General features: G+C 34.3%; 1 protein-coding gene across 1 annotated transcript in view; it reads right to left on the bottom strand.

The window, feature by feature from the left end:
• LOC145331470 (uncharacterized) overlaps positions 1 to 17,438 on the bottom strand; it is a 128,635-nt gene that overhangs the window by 81,388 nt on the left and 29,809 nt on the right. Inside the window, exons 3-5 of the mRNA XM_080176150.1 lie at positions 14,061 to 14,563; positions 8,471 to 8,596; positions 4,257 to 4,297 (exon numbers count right to left, since the gene is read on the bottom strand). Coding sequence (XP_080032276.1) covers positions 4,257 to 4,297; positions 8,471 to 8,596; positions 14,061 to 14,498 — 605 coding nt within the window. The 5' untranslated portion in view covers positions 14,499 to 14,563. The remainder of the gene's footprint in view (positions 1 to 4,256; positions 4,298 to 8,470; positions 8,597 to 14,060; positions 14,564 to 17,438) is intronic.

The following is a 17,438-nucleotide window of genomic DNA, read 5'->3' on the forward strand; positions in this document are numbered from 1 at the left end:
AAAAGCCAAATTAATTTGATTTATGACCAAATATATTAAAAAACTAACTAGTTTTTAAAAATTCAAATAAAAAACAAATCTGTCTGTCTCTGGACAGCTATGACGCTAAATGATTAATTGATTAATCATTGATATTTGTACAAAAAAAAAACATAAATAATAAATTACTGAAGGTGACAAGACATTATATTTATTGAATCATTTTTATCCAGATGATGGTTAAAAGTCAATAAAAGGCTGCAAAGCCGCTGTTTTATGCATAGATAATGACATCCAAAGGGATGGGGGGGGGGTGGTAAAAAGGTGTTTACCCCTCCCTAACTTTGATAGCTTTCATTTTATCCGCCTTAAACTAAAAAAATACATTAATTAAGCCCCTTACCCCCTTTAATAAAAGCTTGGACATACTTGGTTTCATGCTAACATTAAAGAATATTTAACATAATTTATGTACTTATAGGTCAATTCTATGGTGATCACTATCAGAAGGGAAAAAACACCAAAGTAGCTTAAAACCTGTCCAGGATCAATGATGGATAAGAAAAAATTTACGATTATAAAATATTGAAGAAAAAAAACGTGACAATGAAAATTTTTGGATTTTCTTTACAATTTATTTTTTTGACACTAATAAATAAAAATAAATCATCAATTGAAATTTTAGTTTTGTAACTGTAGTTCAATGCCAGCATTACAAACAGAAGCAAATTTAGGAATATAAAGGGATAAGACAATGGCCGATAAATTGATGTACATCCCCATAGATGATAAAAAAGTTTTTGTAGATTACAACTTTGGATAATCTTAAACATTTGGACACTACCAAAGGAATCAACCAATCACAAAATAGTTATTTTTAGAGTGTTTTTTGAAATAATAAGGTTTAATGTCAAAAAGACTTTGCTTTAAGCGGTTGCACTTTTTCGATATAAAAATCTCCTACGGCTCTTAGTTGAGTATAATGATAATTGATATAAGGAAATAGGTGTACACTTACCTCCGCATAATATCACATCCAGTTATAGTGTTTCATATTCGCAAAAAGACACAATAGCATATAGATAACATTAATAAAGGGCAGATTTAATCATATTGCGTTTGACCATAGGCAAACTTTTAATTGTAGAGTGGGTTAGTTAAGTAAAGGTCAGAAGATCACAACAAGATTTAGAAATATGGAACCTAGTAATAGTGTCTAACTTTTTATCTTTGTGACGAAACAAAAAATCGAAGGATGAGAGGGGAGGTGGGAAAGGAAACCCCTAAAAAAGAGATGGATTTTTGTTACGTCACAAAAAAAAGTTAGACACTATTACTAGGTTCAGAAATATTTATCTTTTCTTTCAAAACACAATTAAGAGAGGAGATCGGAAAGCAAGTCAAAGTTTTATTTGTAACAAAAGTAAGTAATATTGTCCTTATATAAAAGTAACAAGAACGTTTTTCTATCTGTATAGTTATATGTGTTCCGAAAAAAAAATGAAGTCCCCCTACCAGCCTCTAGGAGCGTAGCCGCTAGTTTTTTATAATGTGATACGAGTGCAGACATGATTGAACGCCAAGGAAATGATATTTGTCCAAAAGTATTATACTTATATGTCAAATAGTTATCACACAAAGAAACAATATCTTGGCTAATCTTTTAGCTAGCTTAACTAGTCAGAGTCTTAGTTAAAGACCGGTGTCATATGGCTTTCTATTATGGCTTCGAAATTGGTTAATATACGCTGGATTAGAGCCGGTTCTTAGCCATACTGAAAAATCATGTATAGCTTCGTATTAGACTTTTTTCCCAAAAAAATTAAGTATAAATCATAAAATTAATACCATTGTTGTTAGCCCAGAGGGGCCGAAGGCTCGGTTATTAATCCTTTGTTTTTAATGTTATATCCGTGGAAAGCTGTCTATAATACGATGCGATAAATTGTCGCCATGACATACCTAAATTGAAAGCCGCTAAAAGGTAGAGGCTTTTATACTTGACCCTTATGATCAATTAAGAATAAACTACACTAAATGAACGCCTTTTTAAAGTAATTGTAATAGCGTGTGATATGTCAAAGACATGATTAATACTTTTTATTATCCTAATTTACTTAAATTCTTCACAGGCTCGGCAGCCGCGCCTCAATCGCGTGTAAGCCTAAGTGATACCGTATTTATAGTTCAGCAGGATATCCTAAAGTTCTTTTCTGAGTTTTTTGTTTTGTACAAAAACTGATTTAAATTAGAGGCTTATGTGCGGCTGAAGCGGATCGGTCAGGTCCTGAATTCTTCTTACAGATGTATCTGTCTGTTTTGGAGGGCTCAGATTTTAAGTATGAATTTTTCCAACAATTTTAAAGCTTGTCTGGAGATTCTTTCAACGATAAAAGACAATTATGAAAATTCATAGTCAAGCATTACAAAAAATCTTAAAAACTGTTGAACATCCTATTTCATTTAGAAAATATATATATTTCTAAATTATAAGAAGAAATCGGGCAAATTTACGCTCTCTTTATTTTATAGATTTTCCAATACAATTTTTTAAATTGAATAATCAATTATTTCAGAGATTAAAAATCTGTTTTAATTTCGAGAAATTGGCTGCAAATTAAAATTTGCTTTTTAGATATTATCTGATAAAGAATTTTACATATTTTAATTTTAAAATTGAATTTAGATCAGTGTTGGATAAAATTCCTTTAAGCAAATAAATTATTTCTTTTGCTTCAAAGTCAAGTACTTATTGAATAAAAGGAATAGGATTAATTCTTAGAGGATTTTTACAGAAAAATTATCTTTTTGTGCATTTTATTGTACATAAACGTGCGTTCCTTAACGGTTATCTAGAACAAGGATGACAACAATAAAAAAATCGAAGCTCTGAAACGGTATAACAAACGAACATTAACACGCACAGAGTGTCAGAACAGAATAGAATTGTATAATTCTAAACAAAATTATAAGTAAATTTGTAGTGTTGAAATACAGAGGTGGATTCTTAAAAAAATTAGGGTCGCGGCTCGCTGGTGAGGCAAAATTGTTTTGTAAAAAAATTCCAAAATCCCATTTTGGAGGATTTATAAACTAATATTTTTTTTTTTTGGGGGGGGGGGATATTTATTATCTATGACCCTATCCCTAAATCTCTGGGAAAATATGAAATATCTTAATAAAATGCTTTTATGCAAATATGTAAAACATTCAAATTTATGTGCGCGCATTAATTTTAAAATTTCATATAAAAAAGATAGAAAAATTTGGCCAATAAATCGTCTGCATTTTATTTTTTAAAAGATTTACATTTTTTTGGATATGGATATTAATTAAAATAATATAATTCATAAGTTTAAATGCCAGAATTATTGTAGAAAATCAAGGGGGGAGGGGGTTGACTATAAAAAAGTTTTTATGCAAGTGCAAATATTTTGTGTTTAATAAATTTTACCAGTTTCTGGAGCACGGGCCTTTGGCCCCTCCGATTAACAAAACTGGTTTTATTCTTGTAATTTTTCATTTTAATGTCCACGGATAGCTGTCTATAACACGATACGATAATAAAACAATTGTTATACATACATACGTATAATAATTAATCATCAAATCAATTTTAAAAATAACAAATTTACAAACAAAACGGAGACATTAAACTTCCAAACATTTGCTAGGGGGGGGGGGGGGGTAATGCAACCATCTCGTAATCAGTGAGCAAATGGCACTTAGAATTCGAATTTTGATCTGGAATTTTGCATGAGTAATCCTTGGTAGGTATATTTCCCTAAATTGAACAAAAAGTTGGAAAAGTAACGACTAACGGCTGGCGGCTCAGCAGTTTAGATATTTTAAAAACTATTTCAAGGGAAATCATCACGAAACCTATCTCCACATAATACTCTATGCTGCTCCAAAACGTTTTCAAACTGTTCTAGTCACTAGTTGCTGGTACTAGAAATCTAAAAATGATTTTTTTGTATCATTTCACATGATTTAAAGCAAAAATATGTTTCAAAAAGTTGATTCCTACATAATTTATGGCAGATTTGCCCTAAAAATAGCCAAAAAAAACGGCTAAACGGCTGAGCCGTTAGCCGTTACTTTTTCAACTTTTTGTTCGATTTAGGGAAAATAGACCTACCAAGGATTACTCATGCAAAATTTTAGATCTAAATTCGAATTGTAAGTGTCATTTGCTCACTGATTACGAGATGGTTGCATTAAAACTCCCCCCCCCCCCTTATAAAGAATATGGGCTACTAAAGCAAATAACTCACCTGAAACTCTTCTTTGTAGAATTCACTGGCATAAAATAATCCTGAAATAAATAAAATCTAATTAATAAAAAGTTTAACACAAGATTCAGACTCTTATATCAGTCTTACGCAATCTCTTTCTCTTTCACTTGAGGTGCAAGACGGGGGGTCGACCCTCCCCATCCCTTTTCAATTTTAGTTTTTAAAAGAAAAGAAAAATTGGTTTTGATGATTTTTTCTTGTGACGATTTTCTCTTGTGAGGGTGGTATAAACCTTTTGGGAAGTCTTCTGGATTTTCATTAATTAGTCCATTTAAGTGTCCAAACGTTTCAACCACCAAATGTAATCGAGAGAAGGGGTTATTTTGTGCATCATCATTGGGGATGTAAATGAATTTTTCGGCCATTGTCTTATCTCTTTAGATCTCTGATTAATAATATTATCTATGCTTTAAATCCTTTCAAAGCATTTTTAAAAATCCTAAATGACAATTCACAACAATAATACACTTTTGGAACAGTTAACAAAAAAAAACATTTTTGATTATGTTAAAGGAAAACTGCTTTAAATTCTATTTACATTGCATCTATTTACAAAAACAGGGTATATATTCATTAATAGCGAATCTTTTTGGTAAAATTATTTAATTACATTGGTCCTACAAATTTCGTAGGCTAGCGTATGGATTAGGATTACATGTCCCTATAAGTCTATGAAAGGCTAAGGAAATCCTAACTCCAAGGATAGCCTACGCAATTATATAAGACTTTGCCCATTTTCTTTAATGCCAACTTTGTAGTGTCACTAATCATGATTATTTTTCCTTGCAAATAACCAGTATTTAACAAGGATGGCAACATCCATAAAAGCGAAGCACTGAAACGGTAGGACAAACGGACATGAGCACTTATATAGTGTCAGAACTGAATAATCAGAATATAAATGTATAAAAGTCGAAGCAAAATTGTAAGTAAATTTGTTGAAAAACTGCTTTATATAGGATAATGTTTATGGACATTTATATACTTACATATTTAGGACTTGATTATAGAGTTACTTCGCTTATAACATTATACTTTGTTGTCCCAGGAATCAATATACCAAAATTAGATCAATCGAATGATTAGATCACATAAAAATTTGTTGTTAAAAAAGAAAAAAAAATCAACATGTTAGAAATGGACGTACGGAAATTTTGGTAATGATTATAGAGTTGCTACGCTTTCTAAATCGTACCTAACTACTAAAGGAATCACCATGCAAAATTTGAAATCGATAGGACAATTCTAACATGCCTAAATTAACGAAAAAAGCTATCCGTTACGGACGGACGGACCGACCCTAATTATAGAAAAGCTTCGCTTTTAAAAATGTCACTTTAACTGTCTGACCTACCAAAAAATGTACAGAGCAGCTAAACTTCTTTATAAAAAGGGAAAAATCGCCTAAATGTAATAATAAAGTTCAGCCTGAAAAACGACATTGCATAAAAATGTCATTAATGCGCATCTTGAGAAATTAAATGGACTGTTTTTATTGTTTCTGTACTTCAATAACCACGGATGAAGTATAAGTTATTTGTAGAAAAAAAATATTATCTAACTCTCTAGTGCAATTAGAAAGTTTTTTTTGTAGTATTACTATTTGATTAATTTGAACCATTCTTAAAAAAAAATAATTAGGTAACGTACAAAATCAAATTTTCTTGTTTAGAATTTGTATCAAAGCTTTTTGCCAGGGATCGGAAGCCGCGCGTAAGCCGCGTGTAAGCCTCAGTGAAATCGTCATTTTATCACTATAAAATTTAGCTGGATGTATAAAACAGTCTCTTTAGTAGACAATCCTTCTTTCAAAAGTTTCTTTTTCTGCTCACAAGCAGGTTTAAAACTGAGGCTTATGCGCGGCTGAGGCGCGGCTTCCGAACCCTGCTTTTTGCAGTGCCTATAAAAATGATGTTTTACGGGACTACCATTGTCCAATTTTAATGTAAATTGGTCTGCCATTGGGAATTTAGTCTGTATTGATCATTTGTATTGTATGACGTCAATTGACCCTCACCTTTAGATCACTGGAAATTTGGAAAAAAGCTAACTTTTTTTAGTTTTGACGAAAATATTTTATGACGAACCCCAAACTGTCCCACTTTGAGAAAGACGATTCCAGTGACGTCATATACGTTTTTGGAAAGAAAAAGGGAAAAGGGGAAGAAAATCTCTTCAAAAGAGATGGGAGAAAAGGAGAGAGATTTTCTTCCACCCTTCCCTAAACGTATATGACGTCACTGGAATCGTCTTTCTCAGGGTGGGACAGTTTGGGGTTCGTCAATTTTATTTGTCGATTTAAAAATTTTGCATTCCCTAACCCCTGACCACTGTTTATTTAAAGATGTGCATAAAGATAAAAAGGGACTCTTTTCATTATGGAATACAACAAAAAATTAGACTTAAATAGAAATCCAATTTCTATATTTAATTGAATAGCGGCTGCGCCCCTTGCATCTAGTGACTCCTATTCAAAGGAAAATGGCCTCAAACCATCACAAAGCTTAAATATAAAAATGAAATAACCTAAAACCATCCTTGGACCTAAACGATGCTAAATAGTTGAGAAATCATAAGCTTAAGACAAAAATTCTTATTACTTTATATAATAGGATACACAAGTATGATAAAGTCCATGAGTAGCAACACAGAATCAAAGAAATACATTTTATCTGATAACTTCCTCCTTGTTCTATTTTCTATAATTTTAAACATTGTTGCATAAACTCTTGTTAAAAATGTTATAAGCATTCTCTATGTTTAAGTTACACTGAATTAAACACAGCAAAAAAACAAGGATGACAACATCCATAACAGCGAAGCTCTGAAACGGTAGGACAAACGAACATTAACACTTGTATAATGTCAGAACTGAAAAATCAGAATGTAAATGTATAAGAGTCAAAGCAAACTTGTAAGTAAATTTGTTGAAAAACTGCTTGATACAGGATAATATTTATGGACATATTTACATTTTTAGGACTTGATTATAGAGTTGCTTTGATTATAATATTGTACTTTGTTGTCCCAGGAATCAGTATACCAAAAATCAGACTAATCAAATAATTAGGTCACATACAAATTTGTTGTTAAAAATGTAAAAAATCAACATGTTTAAAATGGACGTACGAACATTATGGTAATGAGTTAGAATGCTACGCTTTCTAACTCGTACCTAACTTCTACAGGAATCACCATGCAAAGTTTGAAATCGATATGACAATTCTAACATGCCTAAATTAACGAAAAAAAGCTATCCGTTACGGACGGACGGACGGACCGACCCTAATTATAGAAAAGCTTCGCTTTTAACAAGGATAAGTAGATCCAATAAAAGAAAAAGATTGTTTAAAGTCTGTTAGTAGGAAAGCTACACTTTATCTATATTTTTCCGTAGTATTTAGATTAGTAGTCTTTAGAGTGACCAACCCAACTAACATACAAAATATGAGACATTACTTCGAGTAGCTTTGCTCCTTTAAAAAAAAACTATTCTGCCATTTAGAATTACCTAATCTCATCGTCAATTTACACTCTTTTATTTCAAAGAAGAAGTATAGAAATTCTAAAAATTAATCTAGTGACCGATAAATAATTTTGTTTGTGTTTAAATTTAATTTTCAGTAGTGCAGCAACTCTATAATCATGTAATTAATATCTAACATAAAAACGTCATTCTAGCACAACGTAAATAAACATAGACAAATAAGCTTCCACCACACAAAGACAAAATTAAATTTTTTTTAATCATACTTAGACTTGTTTTTTTTTGCTGTTTTAAAGATTGCTATTCTTTTTTCTTTTAAAATTTTGTCTTCTTTTTGGTAACATGTTTCTTGTGAAACATATTTTTTTGTTTTTAAAACATTAAACCCTATTCCTGCACTTTTTGTTGATGAAAAGTTGCAGTTTTTTTTTGTTTATTTACAGTAAAGATAGTGATTTCATCAAACCCTTTAATTACTTTAAGGAATTTTTTCTCTCATTTTACTGTAACTTTTTCAACTGTACACTTACTAAGTTCAATTTAAAATAATAAAATATAATGTTCTGATGTTTGCTTTAAACCAAGGATTCAAAGAGATGAGATAATGGCCGTTGAATTGATGTAAATGACAAATTATGATATTAAAAATTACCCCTTCCGTAGATTACAATGATTGGTTAAAACGTTGCTACCAGAAAGACCGTACCTTATAAGGACTGTTGCTACCGCTGGATTCCGTTGAGTATCCTGTGTCAGCACCGAGGACTGGCGGCCCAACCTGGCAGCCAATCTGGTCCAGCTCAACCTCTGGCGGTGGCGGAAACTCGTCATTCTAGATCAGAGAGATTCGTTGAAAACAAGGACAATTAAGCTCACTATAGCGCAAGAAAAAAACATTTGTTGAAAAAGAAAATCTGCACATCCTTGTAATAAAGTAACAGGACCCGTGTCTGTTTGTCTGTGTGTACCGAGGGATTTCGCTAACCGCTGGATAGGCAAAGAAAAAATAACGAGAGAGAGCGAAAGAGGGACAGGCCTTATTCAATCATAAGTATTAAGAATATTGATAATAGCCAATCCTCCCCCCCCAAAAAAAAAAAATGCATGAAAGTACCCACCTCATATCCCTGGTTCAATTCCATATTTCACACAAACATCTCCCAAAACAAAATAAATCTTAGACAGGGGTCTAGGGATAGGACAATGAAAGAAAATATTCCCCCTAAACAACAACACAAACTAGGAAAATTTGATAATACTTATTTCTCGCATCGTATTATAAACAGCTTTCTGCGGATATAGAATGTACAATTATAAGATTAAAACTAGTTTTTTTAGCCCCGAGGTGCCGGATTTGAATGAATGCGAGAAATGCTTTAAGATGTTTTGGGCGAACTATTATTATATATAATCAGTTATCCTATCCCTGTGATTTCCACTGTTTTATTCACTATTTTCACATCTATTTTATTTGGTTACATTTTTAATTAATTTTCACCGACATCTGGTTTAGATGCTTTTTAATTACAATCATACAAAATCATAACCAGGGTTTGACAGGGATCTAAAGGAATAAGACAATGGCTTATGGAATGATGTACAATTACATCCACAATGATAATACACAAAACTTTCCCTTCTGTAGATTATAATTAGTGGTTGAAATGTTTGGACACTCAATTTAATAAAACACTACAATTCCCAAAGTTGTTAAGCCAACAAATACGAAAACGTTAATATGAAAATTGGGGACTATTGTAAACAGCCCAATGTCCCCATCCTCCCCCTGATAGTTAATACATTAATAATATTTAGTGTTTTTAGTGTTTAGTAGTTTTATTTGAAGATAATTAAGAGATTTATATAATAATTTTCTTTTTTCTAGTTAATTACTGTGTACGCCACTGGTTTGGAAACTAACAAAAAAATAAAACGAAAACAAGAAATAAACTGTTGAGATTATCCTTTTAAATAAAGTAGCAAGGCTTTTTTTACTGGAGCTTAAGATCTTGGAAAGTGCTGGTAATTCGAAAAGAATAAGAGGTAAAACTTTAGACTAATAGAACTTTAGAATAATGCAAACTTTGGATCTACTGCAGTTCACGGTAAAATATTGCCGGTAAGCAATATTTTCAAAAATCTATGAAATTTAAAGGCTGCTAGCTGCCAAACGGCTGAACGTACAGATCATACCCGCACACCATTTTAAGCGGCATAAGAAGGCCTACTAATAATCCGGAATAGCCAAGATCCAATTATGATAGAGATCAGCTTCACTGAAGAAAAACGCGTAAAATAGGTCTGTTTCGCGCATTTCTCTGCACTGCGAGATAATTATGCATTATTGATTTATGGCTATTCCAGATTATTTGTAGGCCTTCTTATGCCACTTAAAACAGTGTGCGGGCATGACCTGTACGTTCAGCCGTTTGGCAGCTAGCAGCCTTTAAATTCATAGGTTTTTGGAAATATTGCTTACCAGCAATATTTTACCGTGAACTGCAGTAGATCCCAAACTTTTTTAGGTTAGGTAATGGTTGAAAGAGCCCCGCATGTATGAAACCTTAAAATTCGCTTCCCGCAGTGGAGAGAATTGGTTATGTGGTTCAAAGATAGGTTTACTTGAAAACACCCATGTTTAAGGTTTATAATTACAAATCATAGCAATGGATGTAGAATAAACGTGGATATTACGACACGGAAAAATAATTGTTAATTTATGTTGCTAGAATGAACATCATTTATTGGTCGGTTCGTTAAGCCATTTGGAGGGAAGGGGGTGGGAAAAATGAGGAGAGTTCGTTATTTTAGCCAGCTACAAGTTTCAATTTACTAGAGTACATGAAAATCTGGTGTAAGATTCAAGTAATAACAAAAACCATTATTATATAATCTTTTTATTCCTTCACAGAAAATATTATAATATCTATAGTTTAACCTTTGACACAACCCAATCTTTCCCGATTTTGTATAATTTTTGAGGAACACGATTCCAGTGACGTCATATTTTTCTTTCCCGAAAAAGGGAAGGGGGGAAGAAAATCTCTTCAAAAGAGATGGGGAAAACCCCCTTTTCTCCAATCTTTTTTTTTCTTCCCCCTTTCCCTTTTTCGGGAAAGAAAAATATGACGTCACTGGAATCGTGTTCCTCAAAAATTATACAAAATCGGGAAAGATTGGGTTGTGTTTTAACCTTTCATTTGTTGAAAAATACCACAAAATTTATACTTAAGGCTAAAGTATATTTATAAAAATCACCGTAAAAATTTAAAACTTTTGAAATGAAACTAAAACTGATCCAATATAGCAGAGAAGAGACTAGAGAACACTAACTAATGTTTTTTTTTCTTTGATGCAGTCTCTGCAAGTAAATTTAATGATTCCATTGTAATATGAACCTCTATAGATGTTTATTATATATTCAAAATATATATATTTTTTATGGCGCAACTACTCTACAATGCATATCTCTGTGTCTGACTATCTGCCACTTCCATACGTCAGGCAAAATTATCAACAGTAAAAAGCAGGGCTCGGCAACCGGGACTAAATCTCAAATCTAAACCCGTTTGAACTTTGGATGCTTTAACAAATGTTTTGCAAAGAGGAATCGTCATAATCAAGCTGATGCGCGGCTGCCGAGTCCTAAGCTGGATCTTTAAATCATTTCAATGGTGCGCACCCCGTTTTAGCGCACCATTGAAATGATTTAAAGATCCAGCTCTAGTAAAAAATTTCTCTCATTTTGCAAATGACCCACAAACGAATTAATTAAAGAACAAATCTGTTTTGAAACTTAATTTAGGTTTGGTTAGGGAAAACAGTAAAAGTGTCTGACTATGACGTCAGAAAAAATTTACGATTAACCAATGAGAAGCCAGTATTCACAATGGTGAAATATATAGTGGCCTCTCATTGGTTAATTGTTAATTTTTTCTGACGTCATAGTCAGACACTTTTACTGTTTTCTTGGTTAGGTTAAGTAAAGGCTATAGTATAACCCATTAGGTTAAAGGCCTCGCAGGATTAGAGAATTTTGGTGATCCAAAAGTAGGTTTGGGTGAAAGACCCAATAAAATTACTAGACCAATTTTTAAAAATCTGTGTGGTTCGTCAAATAGTTATTTTCACCTATTGTTATAATATTCTGGTTGGTCTGTCTGTTATTCTTATCTTAATATTCTCAATGGAATTGGTAAACAAAAGAAAAATTTAAAATCAGCTAAAACTATTGGATATTGTAACTTTCTTCTTGTTAATAAAGGTTGAGTCATATCATCATATGTATATATGTATTTTAGTAGTAATACTATTTAAAAATCATTTTAAAAATAACAAAACTACTCTATAATTATGGTATAATAGTCAATATGATCAATAAGTAGAGCTGAAATATCAAGCGCACAATATTTCAAATAATCCCTTAAAATATGAAATAATATTAGTTTGTTGTTATTAAGTTTTGAAAATTAAAGTTGACGGTCGGACTTTTAGTGCAAGAGCAGCTGCGCTCATAAATATCAGTTTGTTAATATTTAAGAAATTGAGTAAAAAGGGGCATTTTTACACAGAGTAATAGAATAGTTATTTCTCGTATCGTATTATAAACGGCTTTCCGCGGATATAGAATGTACACTTAAAAAACTAGTTTTAATCTTATGATTGTACATTTCTATATTCGTAGAAAACTGGATATAATACGATGCTAGACATAGTTTTTTCGTATTGATGAGAACCGGTTCCTATCCACCGGATTCGAATGAATACGAGAAAGATTAATATCAATATTATTGGATGTTTTCATTGGAGGATTTTTTTTCAATGTTTTTTTTCATTTCGAAGATTTTTTTCTCTCAATGTTTTTGAAAACATTAAATCAAACATTGAAACTATATTAGAAATGGAAATTAATTTTAAATGGAGTTTTAATTGTTAAAAAGCTATCAAGGTGCCTTAGCCTATATATATATATATATTATACTTGAAATTACGCATTCATTTTTTAATTAATTTTTTTAATGTTTCGTGCAATAAAAAATATAAATTAGGGAAAAAAATGAAGATATTTTTAATGTTTATCTTTCATCATGCATAAAAAAATAAATAATAACTTTCTTCTGTTATACTTTTGAATAAAGAAATATTTTTTTTATATCTCTGTTCAAATACACTTTTTAAAAATTCTAAAACAGTGCTTGTTCGATGTAACATAAAGTTTTTTTGGTAACGAAGCTATATTGTAATTTTGATGTGCTTGTAAGACGGTATTATGCTTTAACATACGGATAGCTTAATTCACGGCGTTATTCTTAAAATAACCTAATTAAGGAAAATAAGTAATAAAAAGAAAAATGTACATATGATCTGGCAAGCAACATCAAATACTCAACAATACAGTTTACTGTTCTTTTCCCCCTTTAAAATAGGGTTTGCTTAAAGTTGATGCGCTAATTGTAAGCATTAATATTCTTAGATTTTGTTATTCAAATTATTTGCAGGAACGAATGGACACCCAGGGTTTCATGCTTTGATTGGTGGTAAATTACAATAGCGAGAAAAGTAGAATCAAACAAACACTCATTGAAACAGCTAAAAAAAACAAGCAAGCATATGGCCAAAGATGTGCAGATGTAAAATTCATGAATAAATGTTTTTAAAAAGTATTTCTTTTACTTTTTTACAGAAGATTCAATATGAAATGTGGAATAATGGATAAAATTAACTCTAGCTATTTTCTGTTATATAAAAATTGCAGATTAAAAAAACACTGAAATATTCTGTAAAAATGGGGGGTTTCAGGGGGTGAGAAATGCGGTTAGAGGGGAGAGGAAGTAAGAATAAAAAGACATCGGAGAAAAAAAAGTTTACTTTTTATTCAAATTTTAAGTATTTACTCTTTGTTGATTTTTATAATTGGTTTAAGGCTCCATATTTCTGTATAGCGGTTGCACCCCTAGCAACTAGGTGTTCTTTTTTGAAAAGGGTAAGAAGGGGATAGCAAAATATCCCAATACCATCCCAAGGCTTTAATTAAAAATAAATAGCCTAATACCAGCCTACAACCTATATAAAGAATCCATAAAAAGGAGAACTAAATCATTTCAGTACTTATTGAAATCTTAATCTTCAGACAAAAAAAAAATTTTCTAATGAAATAATAATAAACTTTAAAATACATCTTGATGTATCGAAAAACCTATAAAAAAGCTGCATAACTTACGTACACGTACACGACAGACGAACTTAATACAACTGATAGAAAAGCCCCGCTGCGGAAAACTATTTAAGTACAATACCTGTGAAATAGGTGAAGAAGCGCCTGACGGCAGCGAGCTATTTGTGCGCGTGTGTCCCTTCACATGGCCGCCGCTGGTTGGCGAGGCAGCCGCGGAATCCGGCATAAATGCATGATTAATCTCTCCGCCAGACAATGTGCTGGCCGTGTCGCCGCCGTGAGACGACACGTCCTTGTCACTGCTGTTTGATCCGCGGCTCACTGCACGCTCAGTTGCGGCATTTGTGTCTGTGTCATCAGCTGTTTCAGTAGCTGTCACTGCTTCAGTGTTTTCATTTTGTACATTGTTATCTTGATTAGTTATGACACTGTCCTTTTTAACCACATCTCCCTCTTCTGTGATGCTAACTATGCTCACGTGTGGTTGGGAGGGCTGGGGCTCTGGTAGATTTGGCGGGATAATTCCCTGTTCAAGGTCAGCTGTTTCTGTGGAGGCCATTTTGAATATGTCTGCTGAGGCTGTTACGTACTCATCAGGAATTGTACACAAATCTTCAGAATTGTCTGAAAAAAAAAATAAAAATGTATTTTTTTCGATTCCACATATACAAAAAAGAAAAACAAGTGGGGGAAATGACATATGAAAAGTTATAGATTTGCACCAAATTTTTGGAAGGAAGATTCAAAATATTATTCACATTACCATTTCCAAATTTTCCGACAAATAGATTTAATCTGCAGAACTTTTGTGGAAGTGTGGTATTCGGCAACTCTGGGCCATGCAGAAACCAAGACATTATAGTGATGCTACGCACCCAGCTAAATCCTGTTATTCTACAATTGTAAAGCCACCTGAAAATATGTCAGATAACGGTATGGATTTCATCTCTCAGTTGTCCTGCAATTGGAGGGAGGGGTGTTACCCCTCCCTCTCCCATCTTAAGCACCGGAACCTTCCCCTTCAACCACCAAGTTATCAGCACCACCTCAACCCTGAGGATAAAGGATCTAAGCCTTCCCTCACCTGATAGAATCATCCCCACACAGACTGTTGTTGTCACAGTAATCATCAAACCTTCCCTTTTTAGTACCCAGACCTACCACTCAACCCCTCTATGCTTATCTACCTATTGTGTTGTTCCATGGGCTATCCTGCCTTCCCCGGACAGGGATAGCCATCTACCTAACCATTGCAACTATCTATGTTTTACTTGTATGATTTACCCTTAACTATCTTTATTCCTAATCCATATGTATTTATATTATGTTGTACAACTTTAGTAACCCTTAGACCTTCAATAAAGGAACAACTGAATAGATGCTGTTTGTTATTTAGTGATTGTTAGAGAAGCGTAGCTTCTCTATAGTAAGGTGTCCACGTCTGTCACACTGCCGTAGTCTTTTCGAACTCTGGTGTCTGCCATTTATCCTAGGCGGATACCACAACTTTTGGTGACAGCTGTGTGAGATTACGGTAAACCACAAGTGTAGAGCAGACGCGCAGCTGAGGCTAAGGTACTCCCAGCAGTGAAACTGGCAAAACTGACACAAGCAACCTGAATTACCCACCCTGGATAGCAAGGTCTAACTCTGCATCCGGCAGTTGTGGAAGTGAAACAGCGAAACTTGACGGAGAACCGCGAGAAGCGCCGCCATCTAACGGAGAATTGAGCGCTCAAAAGGCTGAAACAGGCCTGCGGACTGGCTGAAACAGGCCAAATAAGTGCAAACGGCTGAAAATAGGCCAACATTTACTGCAAGAGATAGCAGGATCCGAACCAGCGGCGCTAGCAGGACGGGACATTCCCTGCCGCCATCAGCCGGATTCGGATACACGGCGCTGCAGGACGGGACATTCCCTGCCGCCGATAGACTGAAACAAGCCAAGGATTCGAACCAGAGGCGCTGCAGGACGGGACATTCCCTGCCGCCAACAGTCGGATTCGGATATACGGCGCTGTAGGACGGGACATTCCCTGCCGCCGATAGGCTGAAACACGCCACATAGCTGCGAGCTGCGAGCCAACATACGAGTGTAGTGTACCAAAGCAGAGAAAACTACGTCAACTCCAAGTATCCTGAGAGGCTACAGCGCAGCCACCCATCTAGAAAAGCAGATATTATATCACATTGTAGGGATTACCACCCTAGTGTGATGGTTAAACAATAGGTTTATGAGCAAGGATTGGCAAACAATTTGTTGTGTATTGTGATAAAACTAAAAATAGAACAGGCTTGGATTTGTTGTGTATTGTGATAACAACTAAAAATAGAACAGGCTTGGTAAGCAAATCTGTTATGTATTGTGATAAGGCCAAAAATAGAATCTAGATGTAATATAACAATGCCTTGATAAACAATCTAACCACCCGAGCCTCCTGCACAACAAATACACCCTTTATTCCAGAGGAAAGGGAGGGGCCCACTCTCCATTGAAGAGAATACAATCAAGGTGATATAACAATAAGCCTAGGATTAAGGAGAGAGGGCAACATTACCTCATCACACAGTTACCTCAAACCCACAGCACTCCCCCTTCCCCACAAGGGGAACGGACGGCTTTACCCCGTCCCCTCACGCGCTTCCCCCCTCCTACCCACACTTGACTAAGTCCGCCCACGGTGTGGAGCTAGCGATCGGGAGGACAGAGCGCCATTTACGGATCGCGCCACCGAGTGCGGGACATATCATAAAAAATTCAACGGACAAAGCGGACCAATGAGAGAGTGAGTTGAGGGATAAGTGCGCGTTTTACCTGTGTGCGCGGATTTGACGGTGCGTAAGCGCGCTGCAAGGAAAGGAGATTTCACGCACACACACACACACACACACACAGGAGAGGAGCCACTCTATAGCATACAACAGAGATATTTTTTTAGAAGAAAAAAACTTGCAAGCTCCTCCCTCCCTATCTACAGTGTGATAAGGAAAACTAAATCAGTTCCTCAGACCAGTTCAGACCCTCAACATCTTCCTAGCCCTGCCAACCCTACTTCAAAGCTGAGTGGTTAGTGAAACAAATATATGTATATATAAATACCCAAGTGATAAATAGTGTTGTTTTTTTGTATCATGGGTGCAAGTAAGTGAATACTAACCTCACCATACAACACTGGAAACTGATATGGTAACTGAACGAAAGTACGCCCACCCTGTGGACATAGCCTGACTTGATGCCCCACACTGGGCAGTGGTGGTGTGTACCTGGACCATAGACCCTCATAGTTGTGAACTATATACAGAGGAAGCGTGATTTTTTTGGAGCAAGGAGGAAAGCTAGCTAGCTCTGGGGATATTCCTATACACGTATATATATATATGGGAGTGTAGCCATATATATATAGATAGCCTACCTATCCATATATCTACTAGCGGATACGCTCCTAGAGACATCTATGGATACCTAACATATTCCCTTTTATCTCTAAGCTAAGATCCG

This window comes from Acartia tonsa, chromosome 11 (genome assembly GCF_053477335.1).
Source record: "Acartia tonsa isolate MP-2025a chromosome 11, ASM5347733v1, whole genome shotgun sequence".
In the NCBI taxonomy this organism is placed as follows: domain Eukaryota; kingdom Metazoa; phylum Arthropoda; class Copepoda; order Calanoida; family Acartiidae; genus Acartia; species Acartia tonsa.